Here is a 19,616-nt window from a genome sequence, read left to right as displayed (position 1 = left end):
AACATACAAAAAATCTGTATTTTTATAAATATTTTTTTAAACAATGTTTGATCAGAAAATTTCAATATTTTTTTGGCTGTTTTTTATATCAGCTAAAAAAATTGTTATTCTATAGATATTTGCTGTTATTTGAAAGACAAATACAATATATTGAGGATTGAAAAATGGAATTTTTTTTAAGCTTTTGTTTTACAGTTTTGTTACAGATAACAACTAAATAATGTCTATGTCAAAAAAATATGTTAGAAATAATAATTTGTTATTTTACAATGTGGTATTCCACTCCTCTACTGTATTTAAAACAGCAAAAAAAATCACTTTAAAAAAATATATAATGTGTAATATTTATAGTTATTTTTACAGTTTTTGCCATTTTTGAACAGTTTTTCAAAGTTTTTTTTTTTTTCTGGCATCCTTGCGGTTAGATTTTCACAGATTCTTTTTTACCAAGCTGTTTAATAACAGTGTACATGTGCTCTGGATTTTAGCATAACTTGATCTCTATTAGAAGGACGCATTTACTCATGAAATAAGTAAATCATCTTGAACCACCTACCCTGTCTGTTATTTCCACACGCACACTCACAAATTAACTGCTGTAGCACAAATGAATACCTTACGTTGAATGCCAGGGAGTGCGGTGAGCAGTAAAAGCAGCGTATAATCAACTGAGGTGAAAGTGCAAAGGTTGTAATTAACTTTCTTTAAACTAAGGCTGCTTTAGATCTTCAGTGGCAGAATAAATAAAGGGAATCAGGGGAGCAACTGCACCAACAGAGGGAGAAAAAAAAAAAGACTGGCTTCATTTTTTTTTCTGTCACAATGAACAAAAGGTCCAATTAATTGACTGATTATAATTGCCCTGGTTTCCCCTCACCCAGTTAGAGGCTTAAACAAGGTTCTGACAGTGCAGCGAATCGGGGAGCAGCGGGCAGTTTTTTTTTTTTTACAGCAGGTACCAAGAGCTGAAATTACACAAGTGTCTCTAGAGAAAGGCCTTTTCATTAAGCTTTAAGACTCAACTTGCCTCTTCAAGTGACCTCAGAAAACTTCCTGAGAGTTTTGAAATCACTACATAATGCAACTTCTTACTCGATGAGTACTGAAATTAGGTGTAATTTTATTTGCAGTTAGCACAGTTTTGTAATGAAAGTGGTTTTTGTGTATTTGCTTGTTACTAACAACGCCACTGGGTTGAAAAAAAAAACAGCGTATACTTTTCTTCTTCCAGTTTGCTGCCTTAAAATTTTACCAGTGTAACGATCCTGACCAGGATGATGAGTTTGATGAAGGCAAAGCAGCCGAAAACATCTGATGAAAACAGGGCCGAGTCTTCATTTATCTCAGTGGACGTGATTGACTTCCCCCTCCTTTAGTTTGCACAGCTGTGTGTGCTTCATCTGATTTAGGGAGACGAGTACTTCATCATGAATTTAAAAAAACTGAATTAAATTTAATGCTGTGTATGTAAATCATGGGGACGTATTAGACTTAGATAAACTTTATTGATCTACATGGGAAATTGTTTGATCACAGTTGCAACACAAAATAAATAATTATATAAGAATATACCAAAAAATAAAAGAAATAAGAAAAAAAAAAGCAAGCAGGAAAAGAAATAATACAATACAAAGATTTCCATATGTACATTTTACCATTTTTTCTTCCCCCTTTGCCAAGTAAAGAAAGAAAGAAACGAAAGTCCATCCATCCGTCCATCCATTATCTGTACACCACTTAATACTCACTAGGGTCACGGGGGGGCTGGAGCCTAATCCAGTTGACTCAGGGTGAAGGCAGGGGACACCCTGGACAGGTCACCAGTCTATCACAGGGCTGAAATTAGAGACAGACAATCAAGCACACTCACATTCACTCAACATGTTTTTAGATGTTGTGGGAGGAAGCCGGAGAACCCGGAGAGAACCCACGCTGCACGGGGAGAACATGCAAACTCTACGCAGAAAGATTTCGGTGCCCTCACCGGGACGCGAACCGGCGACCTTCGAGCTGTGAGGCAACAGTGCTACCAACTGCGCCACCTTGCAGCCCAGAACCAAAAGTGAAAATAAATAAATAAAAATATAGTATTAAGTCATTGTATTGTTTTCTGCATAGAAAGAAATGATCCCCCACAAACAGGTTTTAGATACTGCCAAATGTAAATCATTAACACCAAAAATGACAAAATTTAAGAACAATACATATTTTCATTAATCAAATGGTCAAAAATAACAGCATAAAGCATCACTTTCTGTTCAATAAGGTCAGACACAGTCATTTCCTTTCACCACTCAGATTCCCATTCTGAGAATGGAATTAGAATGGCATTGCATGTTCTCCTTTTTGCGCTGCAGCGTGCTGTTCATGTCAGTATTTTGACCTTTACGGTGAACTAAATATTGTCGGGAGTCTTCTACGTGTAGTTATTGTTGTCTGTGCACCAGATGTTGCGATTATGTAAGTGTTTTGTTTTAGTGATTGAAATTTGGAGCTCAGTAAGCCGAGTCTTCCTGTGAGCAGAGTGAGTCTGCTCCCATCAGAATCGTTGTTAAACCTGTAAAAGGTTTCAGAAGTTTGCTTCATTGAGTTTCTGTGTTGCTGTTATTAAAAATCTGACATGATCTGTTCTGATTCATAAAGACCCCTCAAATAAACCAAGTTACCTATTTATGTGGAGTCAGAATAGATTTTGTGAACATGAGTAGATGAACTAGTCTTGAAAAAAGACAATTCAGACAGACTGTGAGCTGAGACGTCTGGAAGATATTCATCTAAGTGTACTCCCAGTGGCAATAAAAGGGACAGTGGCTTTATGACTTCACTGTAAGCACAGTGATTATGAAATATTTGTCTCAGAATATAGGTTCTTCAAAAACATGTGCGATATTAAAGTATCAACCCTACTGAAAGTCAGTTTGTACCTAAGGTGGTTGTCCTGGGTCTGGCATCTTGTGACACTCAGAGACATTCTAATACTAAAGTAATGAACATATCAGCCATGTAGAAAAATAAAAAATAGCAGTAATAATAAGGTTAACACCCCAGGGACAAAAACAACGTTCAACTGAACCTCCGGTCATGTTAGTAAAGCAGCCTGCAATAAATTATTACAGTTTATATAAATTTCAATATGTATTTATATTTTGCCCCTTATTTATTATTATTATTGGTACAAATGTACATATCTTGTATGTACATACTGTAATACAGAATTTCAGTTGTTCTGCCTTGTTCCAGTATTGACATGTGACAGAAATAATAAGATAATAAGAAAATGAAGGTTAACCTGAAATTATGAGGAAAAAAAAAAAAAGAAAGGGAGCCAGTCTCCCCGTGCTTTTTAGTTTGTCGAGAGTGAACTGACATGGACAGAAAGTGTCCCAGTAAAGATCCATGTTTTATTTAGTTGTTGTCAAGGAAACAAACCTTTCCAGCGAACATGGCTATTTGTGTGTATATGGGTTGTGCCCCAGTTGCCCTTTTGGTGATACACATTCACCTCCGTCTCTAAAACGCTTCACGCAGCTCACTAAGTGCAGGTTTGATGATGTGAGACGACGCTGAATAATGCTTCACTACTTGACTTGAAAGCTAGAAAAGGTTGGCGTCTTCCTCTTTCTAAAGCTTTTATTGTCATTCGTGCTTGAAGAAAATTAGTCAGTCAGTCCAAAGTCGAAGGACACGGAAATGGTCCAGAAGAAGAGAGTGACAAAAGAAAAATGGGATGAAGACAAAGAGGAATTCAAAAGAAGAACGGTCATGTGTATATGAATGTATAGAGGATGTGGAGCTCATTGAAGCCACTTGAACAGTGCTTCTTAGACTGTAATGTGTCTTCAGTGTGTGCTGTCCCAAGTGAGGCAACATTTTCTGCTTGGACAGGCCTGGCTCTATGTGCCATCAGAGCACCAGTGTTTCTAGTGGCAGCTTTCCACAGTATGACCTTCATTACAGCCTCTCACACACTAACACTTCTGCAGACACTCCGGGTAAAGACGCATCACTCTTAGAGCGTTTCGTGTTTGAAAATTTCCTAAAAGCTTCCAGGCTTTGCCTTCATTGTGTAAACACACACACATGGAATGCCATTTACAACCCACTTTGATCAGCCACAGCCCTGTCACTGATAAAACAGTTTAAATATGACTTCACCAACATGCAACTGAAGTACAGTGCTGCCCACTTAATATCATACCGCTTTATAAAATATCCTGTTTAGAATCATAAAATATCAAAGTCAAAATCATTTCTTACATAACCTATAGTAAAACAGCCTGTTTTTTTTTTTCATAGAATAATTTTTGTCAAAACGAAATTCCCCAAAATTTAATCCAGGAATAACTTTTGCCCATTTAAAATCATGGTTGGCCAATTGTTACGGCTCATGGCCCGAGCGTCGGTCATGCATGGCAGATTATCACACCCCGGTCAGCCGCGGAAGGCAATGTGTTTGTTTGTCAAGTACCTGCTCACCTGACATCTGCTTCACTAAGTTATTCACACACTGTTTGACGTTAATTAGGGAACATCAAAGAGAATCGCATTGTTGCAGAGCATGTCGTCACTCATAACTGACCTGCTCAGCTAGTTAATTATGACAAGTTCATCCTCTGTATACCTTCTGATTAACGGAAATAACATTTATTGATGGGGTCATCTTGAAGGCCGCTTAATTGAATATCTATCCAATTCCATCCTGGACCGAGGGTATGATAATAATCGGGCAGCACTGTACTGTGAAGACTGCATGGACAAGTGTGAGTTTATTTGCTCAGGATGTCTGCTGTCATGTCTGAAGTACAATGGAGGTGAATGGAATTGAGTTTGTGATGCTCAAAGTACACAGACTGCCACAAAAACATGCCATTTGCCTTCAAATGGCCAACCTGTGAGTGAGATTTTAAATGATGCAGACATATGTGTTGCTTAGTTTGTGGTACCTACAAAATTAAATTGAAGAATTATTAAAACTGTTCAGAGTAACACAGATTCACAGTGACTGATTATGTGTCTTATCTTACATTCTCATTTGCTGGTGAACTTAATTCTTGATGGGAGCAAAATATTAATTTTCCTGTCGCTATAATATGTGATTTCAGAGACACTACTGTTAAATCCTTTGGAGTGACTGACCTTTTTGGAATAATGGAGTCAAGTTCAATTAGCTAGCTGTTATCATCTTGGTGGGCGTAACAAAGTTTACATTTCAACACAGCGAATGTGAAGTGACAGTGTTTTCTCTTCTCGCCATGTTTTATGTCATTGTAATCGCTCGTCTTCTTCCAAATTCTTCAGCATTGTCCTCTTCTGTTTCGTCAGGCTGCTTTTCATCTAAAGCGGAGGACAGATTATTTCGGAGGCTGTTCCGAAGGTACAACCAGTTCATCCGGCCCGTGGAGAATGTCTCTGATCCAGTTACCGTGGAGTTTGAGGTGTCCATATCTCAGCTTGTCAAAGTGGTAAGAGCTGTCTTTAAATGAAAATCACATTTTAAAGAAAAGACTGTGGCTCATCCATTCACAGGACTAATTTGTTCTGTTTGTTCTTTCAGGATGAGGTGAATCAAATTATGGAGACCAACCTGTGGCTGAGACATGTGAGTGCTGCTTATGTCTAATCCTTCATGAGTTGGTTTGTCTTAGTTCTTCACAGTCAATTATGTTCACGTCAGATTATTTCTAGCTTTGCACGTCTTTCAGGTGTGGAACGACTATAAACTGAAATGGACCCCTATTGAGTATGACGGGATTGAGTTCATACGAGTTCCATCCAATAAGATTTGGAGGCCAGACATTGTCCTGTACAACAAGTAAGTTTTAGAGCACAAATGTTAGGAGGTGAAGGGCTCAGCTTATCCATTGCCGTGTTGAGACACATAACTGTTATCAAGGTTTTGTCAGTCATCATTTTCTTGAAATTTTACGCCCATTTTCTGTAAATGTCTAAATAAAAGTTCAATGTATCATTTTTCAGTCCTTTCATTGCTACAGAAGCTACTGCAGCTAAATTTTAAATAAACATCTTCCGTCATAGGCAACCACCTACAGTACATATGCATGTCCTTTCAATTGCCAGTGTGACGTCAGTCTGAATGCACATCTTGTCCTTTAACTTAAAAATAACTTATTCACTCCATTTCTTTACCTTGCTAATGACATTCACGTATGTTCTCCATCTCCTGACCTTTTGAGTTAAGTGTTGTAATGGACTTGAAAATGCTCCCTCGCAGTGCTGTTGGGGATTTTCTTGTGGAGGACAAGACCAAGGCTCTGCTGAAGTTTGACGGCACAATCACTTGGGTTCCTCCAGCGATTTTCAAATCCTCCTGCCCCATGGACATCACCTACTTCCCCTTCGACTACCAGAACTGCTCCATGAAGTTTGGCTCCTGGACCTACGACAAGGCCAAGATCGACCTGGTGCTCATTGGCTCAAAGGTCAGAGGGACCATTGGGGGTCACATGGGAGAGATCTGGTCTAGAAATGTTATTGTGCATGATATATTCGTTTGTCTTTTATTGGATTTGTGTGTATCATTTTTACGCAGAAACAAAGTATGAGCGGGGACAGTATTGAGCCACAAATGCATGTTTATGTGATCTTCTAACTTTTATGCCACAAAACCTGACTTTTGTTTTAAAACAAAAACCTAATAAGTGGATTTTAACTTCTTTTTGTCCAACTTGTTTAACTTACTTTTCATATTTGCATTTACCTTGCCAGGTGAACCTGAAAGACTTCTGGGAAAGCGGGGAGTGGGAAATCATCGATGCTCCAGGATACAAGCACGACATCAAGTACAACTGCTGTGAGGAGATCTACCCCGACATCACCTACTCCTTCTACATCCGCCGCCTGCCTCTCTTCTACACCATCAACCTCATCATCCCCTGCCTCCTCATCTCCTTCCTTACCGTGCTGGTCTTCTACCTCCCGTCTGACTGCGGGGAGAAGGTCACCCTGTGCATCTCCGTCCTCCTCTCCCTCACTGTGTTCCTGCTGGTCATCACCGAGACCATCCCTTCAACGTCTCTGGTCATCCCTCTGATCGGAGAGTACCTCCTCTTCACCATGATATTTGTCACGCTCAGCATCGTCATCACCGTCTTTGTGCTGAATGTCCACTACCGCACCCCAATGACTCACACGATGCCGGAGTGGGTGAGGGCGGTGTTCCTCGGGGTGCTGCCCAGGGTGATGCTCATGAGGCGGCCAATTGACCAGGGCTGCTCCTCGCCCGCCAGCATTACCGGAGGGATGGCAGGAAGCAGTGGAGGAAACAAGAAGAGGAAGAACAGCATTGGAAGTGGCTCGGGAAGTGTAAGTGTTGGAGGCATAACTGGAGGCGTTGCATGTCCACCGCTGGATAGCGGTGCAGGAGGAGGAGGAGGAGGAACCTCATCAGCGGGCGGCTCCATGAACTGTGTGGAATATGGCGAGATAAACCGGGACTTGAATCGTGAAGTGAATCGTGACTTAAATCAAGGCTTAAACCGTGATTTAAATCGCGATTTGAACCGTGACTTGAACCGGGATATAAACAGGAGGTGCCCCTACAGAGGCAAGGAGGTGCCGACTCCTGTTCCACCCCCGATGGTGCCTCCGCCTCCTCCTCCTCCTCCTCCTCCTCCTCCCCCCCAGGCACCTCCGACCCAGGGGCCCCAGGAGTCGGAGCTGCCCAAGGTGCCGAGGCCCCTCAGCGCTCCGTCGCCGGTCAGTGCTGTCGTTGCGTTTTCTGTGGTGTCGCCAGAGATCAAGCAGGCCATCGAGAGCGTCAAGTACATCGCAGAGAACATGAGGACTCGCAACAAAGCCAAAGAGGTGCGTACAGTTTGAGTTGTGTGTGTTGCTGTCTGCATAATATTTGGGAGTGTGGCTAGGGGCAATCTCAGCAGAGACCTGTAAATGTATTTATTGATGGCCATTTATTTTGCTGAATTTCCATTTAGTTCAATTTAGTGAGATTTATACAGCACAAATTCACAACATAAATCATCTCAGGGCACTTCACGTAGTCAAGATCTTACAATAACGTATCGCAGAGAGAAACTCAACAAATCCAATGACCTGGAACATTAGCCTTCATTTACATGTTTCATTAAGATTAAAGATATCTCTCAGTAGAAGATCTAATAATGTAAAATCATGATTTAATATGATGCTGAAAATCTCCAGGCGTGTAGCGGGAAACAGCGTCAAGGCACTGCTGGAAGATGCTCTCTTTGACAAAGTGAAGCTGTGCTGATAACCTCAATACTATCCACAGAAAAGCAGGACTCTTCAAATCACACACTAAAGAAAACAATATTGGAGTCTTGAAGGGCCAATCCATTGATTTTTACATGTCAGCCTGTTGACAGGTCTTAAGAAACACAACTGCAGTTATACAAAAAATTCTATAAAAAGCCTTTTGTGGCCAAAGAAACTGTGCTACATCTGACAAAGCGTTTTAAGTGACATCACTTGAGGAATCGTTGGTGGGGCTCCACGTTTGTAAATGAAAATAGTCTGGGGTTTGGAGTTTTGAAAAAAAAAAGAAGCGAACCAGGACTCTAATCCGCTCGAGGCTTGAAGCTTGGGGCTATATTCGTCACTACTAGCATAACACACTCTGAATGTCTGACCACTTCATCAGTGGTTGTCCTACATAGTCGGCAATATAGTCGGCAGGTTTTCTACGAGGAGGAAGATAGTGTAAAATGTAAAAAAAAAAATATCTCTATTTGTCCTGCATCAGTCTTCATCCCTTTTTGTTTTTTTAATTGTCAGTCAGGAGTCTAACAATGTTATACAAGCATAAGAGCAATTTTCTATCAGCAGAGTACACAACAGTAACAACATTCATAATTAGAATAATCTGTCCGCATCCTGTGTGCGCTGCTGTCAAACCTCCTCACATCTCTTTTTTCACGTCACTGTAGTAGCATCTTGCATGCAGCTGTGTGCTGCACTTGTTCTCACAAATTGCTGCCTGCACAGCCCTGAAATGCTGCTACAAATACGTATATGAACAGAGTTGCAGAGCAGACACGCAAAACCTTGAGCAACTACACTTTCGAAGACATTGTGCAGACTCACACTCCCGTCACACACGTCTTAGTGAAAAAAAAGGCAGGATCAAGCGTTTTTTTTTTCCACAAAAGATAAACATATACTTACTAAATGTAAATATGAGTTTGTATAACAGTAGTCTTTGCAAGCAAATGTATGGGTATGTGGTGTTTTGGGGGTAAATTAAAGCTAATCAAAACAGACGGAGGCAGTGCTGGATAGCTGAACTTACAGGGTCAGTCATGGATGGTGTGACCAAGAGGTACCCAGTTTCACTAATATGTACTCCGCATACAGGCACCTTAAGGGAGACGCAAATAGAAGCATGAAAAGAGGAGAAAATAGCACGTCAAGGCCACGATAAAGCCAGAAGGCCACCACAGACTTATCCAAACCTTAACTATTCAATTCTAAACACCGACACTCAAGCCTCGTCTCAATCTCAACCTGGCCTTAAAACAAAGTCTTAACTAATCACTTAATTTATTCGTAGACTGGTGTAAACAGATTTAAACACAACACAAAAATAAACACGCGCACACAACAAAGCTCTACTGCATGTGTGTCATCGCTGCATAGTAGGTACATTTCTACCTAGCTTAGCAAACAGCACAGAAACCATTTACACGAGGCTATAAAGGGAGTGTAAAGCCGCTTGTTTGCCACAGATGGAGGGCTTTGTGTGCGCCTTCCCCACACTCTGGATGGTCCTGATATGTTTGTTGCTTCGGCTCCATCTTTTCGCAGCAGCGCTCAGATCTTTCTTTGATGCTTGCAGAGTCGCCGCACTGCCTCCTCTAAACACACAAAAGCATCACGGTCACTGCAGCCATGATCTTATTGTCCACACCTAAATGACGGAGGGATACTATAAACAGGGCCGTGCAAACGTTTTGGGCACCAAAAGGGTGTGAGGATGCTTTTAAAACAATAGTTAATATTTATTCATGCATAGATCGGGAAATCCAAGTTTAAAAAAAAACAAAGATATTTGTTGTGACCACAGATCTCCTAGTTACACCGACTCAAGGGTTTTCCAAGTAGATTTTTCTAGCATCTTGGAAAACTTGCCAGAGTTCTTCTGTGGATTTAAGCTGTCTCAGTGTCTTCTGCCTCTTTATGTTACCCCAGAATCACCCGATAATGTTGAGATCAGGACTTTGTGGAGGCTATATTATCTATTCTTTTCTTTGTTCTTCTCTAGTTCCTTGTAAATCTAGCTGTCTGTATGCACTCATTGCCATGCTTTAGGTTGAATTTGGGACCAATCAGACACCTTCGTGACTGCACTCTGTGATGTGAAAAGTCTAAACATATAAAGTTCCTCAAGCATTTGCACAGTACTCCATAATAACCACATGTTTGAGAGGTGTTTTCCTCTCACTGTCTCTTACACAGAAAAACAGAAACACGCTTATTCTCCTCACAGCCACACAACTGTAGTGTCGACACAGTGACATGCAGTGAATGTGACAATCTGTGCTGTTGCTGTAAAGTTCACAATTACCATTAGGCAAAGGTCACCGTGAGTGTTTGGGAAGGAGAGAGAGTGCAGCGCTGTTGTGCAGTATATTTTTGAACTTGCTGCTGATGCACGCACTAAAATTTCCTGTCTTCTCTCCTCAGGTGGAGGACGACTGGAAGTACGTCGCCATGGTCATCGACAGGATTTTCCTGTGGGTTTTTGTGACAGTGTGTGTGTTGGGGACTCTGGGACTCTTCCTCCAGCCACTCATCAGCTTCTTAAAATGAGACGCTTGTCTTTGTCGTTGCTCTTCCTTTCTCTTTTTGTCTCTATACCCCACTTGCATTATCATCCCCCTTGCAGTTTTCTTCACATCAAACACTGGAGTAAATTTGTCCTCCTTTTCTGGCTTTTTGTCTCTCCTCAATCTGTCTCTTGCTCTTCTCTGGGACTTCATCATCAGCCATCACTTCCAGCCCTCCGCTGTCTGTTTTCTCGCATGACTTTTTCAGATTTCCACACTCTGCAGGGTTTCTGCCCTGCCAGTGTGCAAGAAATGTCATGTTATCCAGTCCTTCTCTCTATCATTTTTTAAAAACTTATTATCACATTGGCTATCCTTTCTTTGTTTTTTTTCCTCTCCTGTGCCGTGCTACGTCCTGCCACTGCTGACAGCTTATCTTTTCACGCTCGTCTTCTGTCTCCCATTGTTGGCTGTATTTCCATTCAGTGTGTTTTACTGAAAATGTGCACTCAGTCATGGGTATTGTACAGTCTTGTACAATGTCTAACATAGTCAGGTAATTAGTTAAGGAATTATTATTTAAATTACTGTAGAAGAACCTCTTAAAGACATTAATCACTAAAAAAAAAGAAGAAGAAGAAAAAACCTGAGTAACTTTGCAATAGCACTTTGTCATTGTAAGCCAGTGCAATAAAGACAATACACTTTTGAGAACTGTGGTACAGTATGTACTCTTAAGTTTATATATGATTAACTGTTACTTTAACTGTTTTTGGACAGCTGGTTAAAAAAAAAAAGTGTTTTCTTGATGTCAAATACCTGCAAGTACATTTCCCTGTAAATACCTTTGTAAAATATAAGTGAGTTATGCATGGCTTCTGAGAAGGACACTGACTGTGGCTGTACACCTTTAATGATGATGTGTGTTTTAATCATGCACCACACACACACACACACACACACACACACACACACACGGACGAAATCAGTGCAAACTTGCAATGTATAAAACACTTTAAATTGCACAATGTAGATTAAACTTGTAAAAAGACTTAAAACAACAAAACCGCCTCAAGTCATTTCTAATAATATTTAGGGTAACTCAGATTAAAGGTAAAATGCTAAATGTTGAGGAGTTTATGCCGTGTCAACTGTGTGTGACTCCACTGTTGTGTGTCTGTGTGCGTTCTGCAGTATATATCAGCGGTAAACATACATAGATCAGCCACAGCACTTAAACGACTGAAGTGAATTGACATTGATCATCTCATAACATTGCAGTGTTCTCTTGGGAAACCTTAGCTTCTGTCATTCATGTGGACGTTGACATTCACCACCTAAACATTTTGGCAGAACAAGCACCTTCTACTTCCCCGACACTAGCAGCTTCCCCCAGTATGACCCCACCACTCTGCAAAAACTGTTCAGGAATGGCTCGAGGAACATGACAAAGAGCCAAAGATGTTGACCCGGCCTCCAAACTCCCCAGATCCCAACCTGATTAGTGCCAGATCAGCTCCAATGCAAGGATCCTGTTGCCAGACAACACAGGACACCTCAGAGGTCCCATCTCTACACACTGACTGATCAGGGCTGTTTTGTGACACGAGGAAAACCTACACAGTATTCGGCAGGTAGTTTTACAAATGTACAATGACACAGTGTTTTGGAAGCTGTAGAGTAAAGGAGTAATTTGCTACTGTGTAAGAGATAAGAGAAAGAAGCAGCTGGTAGAAGGGAAGACAGGGATGATGCACAGGGAAAAAGAAAGGAATGAAGAATGGATGAAAAACTGAAAAATCTACAAAATCACATTGCATAATAGGTCAGCAGAACAGATCTGGGAAAAATGGGCACTGGCAGCGTATATAGGCACAAATAAAGTATCTTCAAATCATTGCAAGTCATGAACTGCAACATCAAGAACTTTTAGACATATATAGGAAAGTGTTGTACTGCAACATATAGACATCGTAATTACCCCAAGACAATAAAAACAAATAACAGCTGCAAAAGATATTGCAGAAAACAAAAAGATTAAACCAAAGAGGAGCTCTCTGTTCAGCACAACATAATCAAAAACACCCAACACTGTATAAACAACTGCACTCTGTTGTACTTTGTCTTTTTCATGTCGTTAGCAGCTCAGAACTGGTCTAGTTAAAGCTGAGCTGGTTTTTATCATCCAGTAAGTATTTAGAAGTCATATTTTTTTTAAAAAACAAACAAAAAAAAAAGAAAGGGAATTTTAATTAGTGCTGTTTAATCATTGGCCTTTTTTTGAGCTCCCAGTGCAAACACAGTGATGCACAGATAAGTGACAAATGGATGAGTCAGTCATCTGTTGTTTTGACACATTAGTGCTGTATCATAGCCTATATTAATAATCACACCAACTGTGTGTTCCTTAAACAACGCTACCAGTGCAACTAACAATACACACAAAGGTGGTGTCAGAGAAGTCTGGTAGCTGTTGAGGTAGCACCAGATGATGTTTCTCGCTGGGGTCTTGATGCTATACCTCCCAAATTCACTGCAAACATGAATATTTATTATAAGTCAAGGTCAGTGTTTTATATGTGAAGATATAGTGAGATATGTACTAATTTATATCTGACAAAAAACAAAGAGTACCCACAGAAGATTTTCATATATTTATTTATTCTGATTTGTCTTTTATCTCTCTTAATTGTGAAGCTCTTCATAACTTTGTGAGTCGTGCTTTGTTAAACATTTTTATTATTTATTGTGTTGGAATGGCTACTAGGCTGGCAGCGGTACATCCGTGGATGCATTCAACAACTATTGTTTCATCGGAAATATTTGAGAAAACTTACTTCTGATGATTGTTCCAGACATTTCAGAGTGAACTCAAGGCGGTGAGGCCACGAGTTAAGTTTAGTGTATTATTTGCTCCAAAGGGCTTCAGTCTGAAATCTGATTTTAACAGGCAACGAACATACACGATCATATCCACTGATCCACACCGGGTGAGCGAAAATAAAACTCCAAATTTCATCTCCGAAGCAAAAACCCAGCATTTTCATTTAAAGCTCCACACCTTTTCTGACTTATCCCTCTTTCCGTCCCTCTATCAAAGGTCATGGATGGGTCTGAATGCGCCCATCAGCTCCCCCACTCAAACACACACTCGCTGAAAGTTCAGGGCGGTGAAGGCGCAACACACACACAGCCCTTTCGCCCTCCAGTCACATTGGAGTGTGACTGTGGCTTTGAGTTGGCCCACCCTGTGGCTCCCAACAACTCAGCTGCTCACACTTAATCCCTACTTGTGTAGTTTCAATGAGCATATTAGTGTGCGCATGAGTGTGTGTGTGTGTGTGTGTGTGTGTGTGTGTGTGTGTGTGTGTGTTGGAGAGGAGAAGAGGAAGATTACACATGTAACCTGAGGAAGTAAGAGTGAGAAACAGAGAGAGAGAGAGAGAAAGAGGCTGAGATAGCGACCAAGTGTGAGCATGTTTCTGAGTTCATATATGCACTTAGCAGCCCGGATCTCGCTACATGCGGATTATAGGATGGATGGAGTCGAGCTATAAATATGAAGATGCAGCAGCCGAACCACAGACTCTCACAGTATCCCATCAGTCTCAGTCTGCAGCCTGACAGGGTCACATCAGTGCCTGGCAGTTGCAGAATGAAGAGATCAGCCTGTGATCTACTCCAGCTATATTTGGACTGTATTTGTGTGATGCATGCAATTTTCATAACAGGCTCTACCCCCAACTTATTGAATTGCCTTTCAAACTTTTTTACCAGGGAATGAAGTGGTAAACAAGCCGGACAACACTGCGTTCTTCTATAATCTGTTTCACGTTAAACCTCTCATTCCTCCTGAACAAAGATGTTTCTCTTTCACATAAGTGGATTCGCAAAGACTCCCAAATTGGGTGATTCTAGAAAGCTGCAGCCACTTTAATCTGAATTTGTGATGGCGTAAGTTTGATATTTTAAAGCTGCGGATCGTACTCGAATGATTGGACTTCCAAGTGCTCGGCGGCAGTCGGAGCAAAGCAGAGTGCAGCAAAGCTCTGGGTGGTAAATTGCGGGATAATACATTATTAAGCCAGCCACATGGATGAATATTTTACATGATTCTTCACTGTTGACGAAAATGTTAGCATCCAACTCCTGGATAACAGGTCTACAGGATGACAGACTTGTCACAGCTTTTGAGTCTGCAGAAAATCATTTCATGCTTGTTTTCAGGTTGATTTTTTATAAAGTTTTGGAAAAATAGAAGCATGGTTCTTTACATGCTTCGGCTTCTGCTCTTTCTTGGTCCACATCTTTTGTCTTCTTTACCTTTCTTCTGTTGGTCTTTGATCAGTATTTACAGGGCTCCTGTGTGCCAGAATGGGAGGATTTGATGAGAGGATATCTGCAGTGGACCACTTGGGTTTGCTGGGGAGCGTTAGGGTGGGGTTGTAGGGTGAGACGGGGGCATACTGCAGAAGGGTGGAGGGTGAATTAGGGTAGTCTCTTGTGTCGTTGGGAGCAGAACGGTACATGCCTGCGGCCAGTCGACCGTGGATAAGTAAAGGAGACTCTCCGTTAAATAATTCATTCCATTGGGAGCCTTCTGAACACACACACACACACAGAGTGCTCTCACACACAAATGGCTGTTTCTTGAAGTACAATATTGCACATGCTCACATCAAACACACACTCACATATGCTCACAAGGAGCACTCTTCTAATTTTACTCTGTGATGAATATTTATAGATGGATGAAGAAACATTGTCTTAGAATTAACAAAAAAAAAAAGGTTTTTGTTGGAAAAAAAAGCTTCTGGATTGTCCTTGGGTTTATGAACAAACATAGAAAAGTGTAACTTTTAGAGAAATGCAAACAACACTTTCGATAAATCAAGAAAGCATTTGCACTTCTGTTGCATATTTTTTTATATATTAATGACGAGGTTATTTTTTGCACCAACGGTGAGAGAATTCTTTTTCTATTTTTCCTTCAATTCATGAAAATATTGGATGCGTTTTCATCTTTCGCCATCCTAAAACAACTGCTTGGTATTTATCCTGTGCTTTTTGCCAATGCATTGGGACTAAATAAAACAGAAGCAGAAACAGAACAGAGCAGGTTGAAGAAACACAACTTAGACACATATTGCCTTCTATGACCTCCACTTCGCCATCAGAGGAGCCAATTCGTGCAAAGCTGAAGCTGGTAGAGAGAAACTACCTGCTGAGAGCTCAGGCTGTTAATATAATGAAACAGACAAGCTTAACACACACCTATTGGCTAAAATATTTGATGCGTGGCAAAAATGGCAGAGGAAACTGAAATGGAAGGTTGTAATGTTGGTTCTTAAAAGCAACTTTGAGGAGCAACTGATGGATTCATGGTGCCCCCATCTCATCCCCATTACTCACAATAGCAGAAACGACAAATAAATAGATTGATAAATAAATAAATACAATGGCATTGGACAGCATCAGGAAAAAATAATAAATCAGCACCTTGAACAGTGAGCCCTGCTGGTGCTATTTCAGCACCTCAAACAGCAAGTGAAAAGCAGCAAAGATCCAAACCCTGAGATCTCATGTCACCTGTGAAAGCTGCGTCACAACATCAGATCACTAGAAAGTGTTCTTCTGCATCATAAAAGCAATGTTCTGGAGCAGCTGAGGTCAGCAAGATGGCTCTCACTTCATTCTGGTGCTGACACACCAGAGCGAAAGAGATATACTCATAAATGCAGCAATTTTGATACGCCTGAGTCCAATGGCACCGCACCACAACATATTATCATTTATATTATATCCCACAAATGTGTCCTGTAAAAACAAAACAAGACACTTCTTTGCCCACCAAAGCATTAACTGAAACAACTCAAACACTCAAAAACATGGCCGTTAACATTTACCATCATGCTGCGAATATCAACCTTGTACAGTGCCAAAAAAGAATTGGAAGTTTTCCCGTTTTATTGCTTTTCAACATGGTATTATGGTCAATTTAATTAGGCTTTTTTTGACAAGAATTTACAAAAAAAAACTTTCTGAGATCTCTACAAAGTAATGACAATTAATTAAAAACCTAAAATGTAAAATAGGGGATTGTCTTAGTATTCACACCCTTCAAGTCAGTATTTAGTCAAAGCACCAGCATGGAGTCTGTGTCGCTAGATCTCAATCAGCCTTTCACATCTGGACACTGCAGTTTTACTCCATTCTCCTTTGTAAAACTGCTCAAGCTTTGTGAGGTCACACAGAGACGGTGAAAGAACGGCCCTTTTCAAGTCCAGCTACACATTTTTCATTGGATTGAAGTCTGGGCCCTGACTCAGCAGCTCCAGAAAATCCCCCTTGTTGTCTTTAAACCTTTTCTGTGTATCTTTGGTTGAATTCTTCATCATTGTCATGGTGAAGTATTTCCCACGTATTTCTCTTGCAGACTATATCAGTTCATCTTCCAAGTTGTCCCTATGCTTTGTTGCAATCATTGTACTCTCTACTTTTAAGGGCCTAGTGCCCAGAAGCATCCTCACATCATGATGCTGCCACCTCCATGCTGCAGCAAAGTGCACTGTGATCATGTTTGTCTGCCAAACACAGCATTGGTGGGTCTCATTACAAAAGAGAACCTTCTTCACTTCATAGTCTCTTTCATGCATTCAGGCAAATGTTAGTCAAGATTTAAATGGAGATCAAATCTTTAGCTGAAGTTCAGGAGCAGTACTACACCTCAGCCACTCCCCTTCCTGTACATCTATCCACACCACTCTGTCCTTCCCCCTGGTTCGCTGTCACTTCTGGTGCACAGAGCAACGCACATCACTGCTAAGCCCAGTCGGAAAGTTTTAGAAAACTTGGACTTACCACGGATCTCTTGCCCGCCAAACCCTCCCGTGATGGATTGTCCAACGTGGCTCCAGATCTCCTCCACGCCAATCAGCCAAATCCACAACGAGGCCCGGAGACGAGGAGAGCGCCAGAAACGCCATCAACCGCGACGTTTGTCCCGAAGAGACGAGTCCAATCACAACTCCTCATCCTCATCTACAATCACGGAGGCTCTTCTCAGGAAAGACCAGCGTTGATGACGGAAGCAGGCGAAGCTCCAGAGAAGCCGCATCCGGAACCGATCGTCGCGCTCCCTCACCACCGACGGATCTCCGGCTGATGTCCTTCCAAACGGAATCTCCGATTGGACCTTCGTGCGTCTACAGAAGGCACCAGAGACAGCCTCAGCTACCACCGCGCTGACAACAAAGTTAAACTTTAGGAACTTCTTACAAACTTTGGTCACGTGATGAACCAGGGTACTCTTCCCTCCTGCAGACGTCGCCGCTTTGCGCCAGAGCGTGACGTCATCACACCACCCTTAGCTCCGCCCAGTTTTGAAAAAAAAAAAAAAAGAGCTCATTGACACCTGAAGCAGGAAACGTGAAATCATGTTCCCACACTCCCCACAGATCCCTCACCACGAGGTCTCCAACCGGATCAAAACAAACTCCCAGAGCAATCCTCTCCCCAGCAGATGCCTCAGCTGTGTCCCGGTGCACCACGTCGCCACCCTTCCTGTTGCTTCACCAAGGTTGCCAGGTTTGCTCCATTCTTTTCCCCATTTTCTCCACCAACATATAATCAGCCTCACCAGAATCAAGCATTATCTCTAGCACTCTAGCTGCAATCCACCTCTTCACTATCTCATCTTCTCAACAACCTTTCCTGCTTCTCATGGCACCAGGTTGCCAGGTCCTCCCGTACATCCCCAATTCCCAGCAACCCCTGTCTCTTTCTCCACAGGGTTGCCAGTTCCGGCCCTCAATCCCGCATTATCAGCAACTCCTTTCTCTCTCTCTCTCTCTTTCTCTCTCTCTCTCTCTCTCTCTCTCTCTCTCTCTCTCTCTCTTTATCAGTACCAGGTTGCCAGTTCATCCCCCAATGCAGTTTCCCTAGCTTCAGTAATCCTTTCATTAAACCACCAATCCCCTGAACCTCCTTGAGTCACAACCCAGCTTCGTCTACAAATCCTTACTAATAAAAATATCAGCCTAGCTGAACTACTCCTTTCCTTCCCTCCCTTGGGTAACCATCTCAACCAAGAACATCTGACAACCATGAAGGAGTTCTTATCATGCGTGCTAAAAGCGTGGCTTGTTCAAAGACCTCACCGCATTATGTTCATGCATGCATTATCCTCTGTTCAGTTTCTTCAGCTTAGACTCAAGAGTTTGACAACTATCTGACTCTACTTCTCAACATAGCCCTCAACCTTTCAGCTTGCCTCTAATGCAACAGCTCGCCTCCAACAATTCACTTATGACACCTACTGAGGACGTCGCAACTCGTAGTCATACTGTCACACGCAGCACGTTCAGCTTTAACACGTCACAAATGAGGATCATCAAGCTATTCAGCCACTACATGTCCTCCCGACTTCTAAACCACAATTTGAAGCTGTCTTCCTCCTCTGATCATCTTAACTTTACAGTGTCACTGTTAACTACTATTCACAATGGTCTTGCCTTTGCGCCTATAGACAGTTTCTACGCATGAGTCATTTCGCTTTCCTCAGTAAGTGCTACAGTTTTGAGTCTGCAGTAGAAGATCCAGAGGCTGCGAGCCCACCGTCTGCCAAAGAAGTAAAGCACCGGGATGCCAGTTTCACTCATCTCTATCCTCCACTTAAACAATTTCAGCTCTTAGTCTTGCACTGGGATGCCAGTTTCACTCATCTTTATCCTCCACTTCAACAATTTTGCTTCTCATTCTGGCACCATTATGCTAGTTTCACTAGCCTGTATACACCTTGTCAACAGTCTGCCAGTTTTAGGGGTTTCATGGTCACTGATGGTCTCCACCCGA

At 41.7% G+C, this 19,616-nt stretch overlaps 1 protein-coding gene across 1 annotated transcript in view; it reads left to right on the top strand.

Annotated features, from left to right (window-relative positions):
- The window catches only part of LOC103358611 (neuronal acetylcholine receptor subunit alpha-3-like), a 20,442-nt gene extending 9,636 nt beyond the window's left edge, over positions 1 to 10,806 (top strand). Inside the window, exons 2-8 of the mRNA XM_008283641.1 lie at positions 5,299 to 5,462; positions 5,555 to 5,599; positions 5,703 to 5,812; positions 6,233 to 6,440; positions 6,727 to 7,444; positions 7,517 to 7,824; positions 10,681 to 10,806. Coding sequence (XP_008281863.1) covers positions 5,299 to 5,462; positions 5,555 to 5,599; positions 5,703 to 5,812; positions 6,233 to 6,440; positions 6,727 to 7,444; positions 7,517 to 7,824; positions 10,681 to 10,806 — 1,679 coding nt within the window. The remainder of the gene's footprint in view (positions 1 to 5,298; positions 5,463 to 5,554; positions 5,600 to 5,702; positions 5,813 to 6,232; positions 6,441 to 6,726; positions 7,445 to 7,516; positions 7,825 to 10,680) is intronic.
- Positions 10,807 to 19,616: the final 8,810 nt, after the last annotated feature.

This window comes from Stegastes partitus, unplaced genomic scaffold (assembly GCF_000690725.1).
Source record: "Stegastes partitus isolate 25-593 unplaced genomic scaffold, Stegastes_partitus-1.0.2 Scaffold321, whole genome shotgun sequence".
Taxonomy (NCBI): Eukaryota; Metazoa; Chordata; class Actinopteri; family Pomacentridae; genus Stegastes; species Stegastes partitus.
The sequence above is the reverse complement of the archived record's forward strand: the minus strand, read 5'-3'. Positions and strand labels throughout refer to the sequence as shown.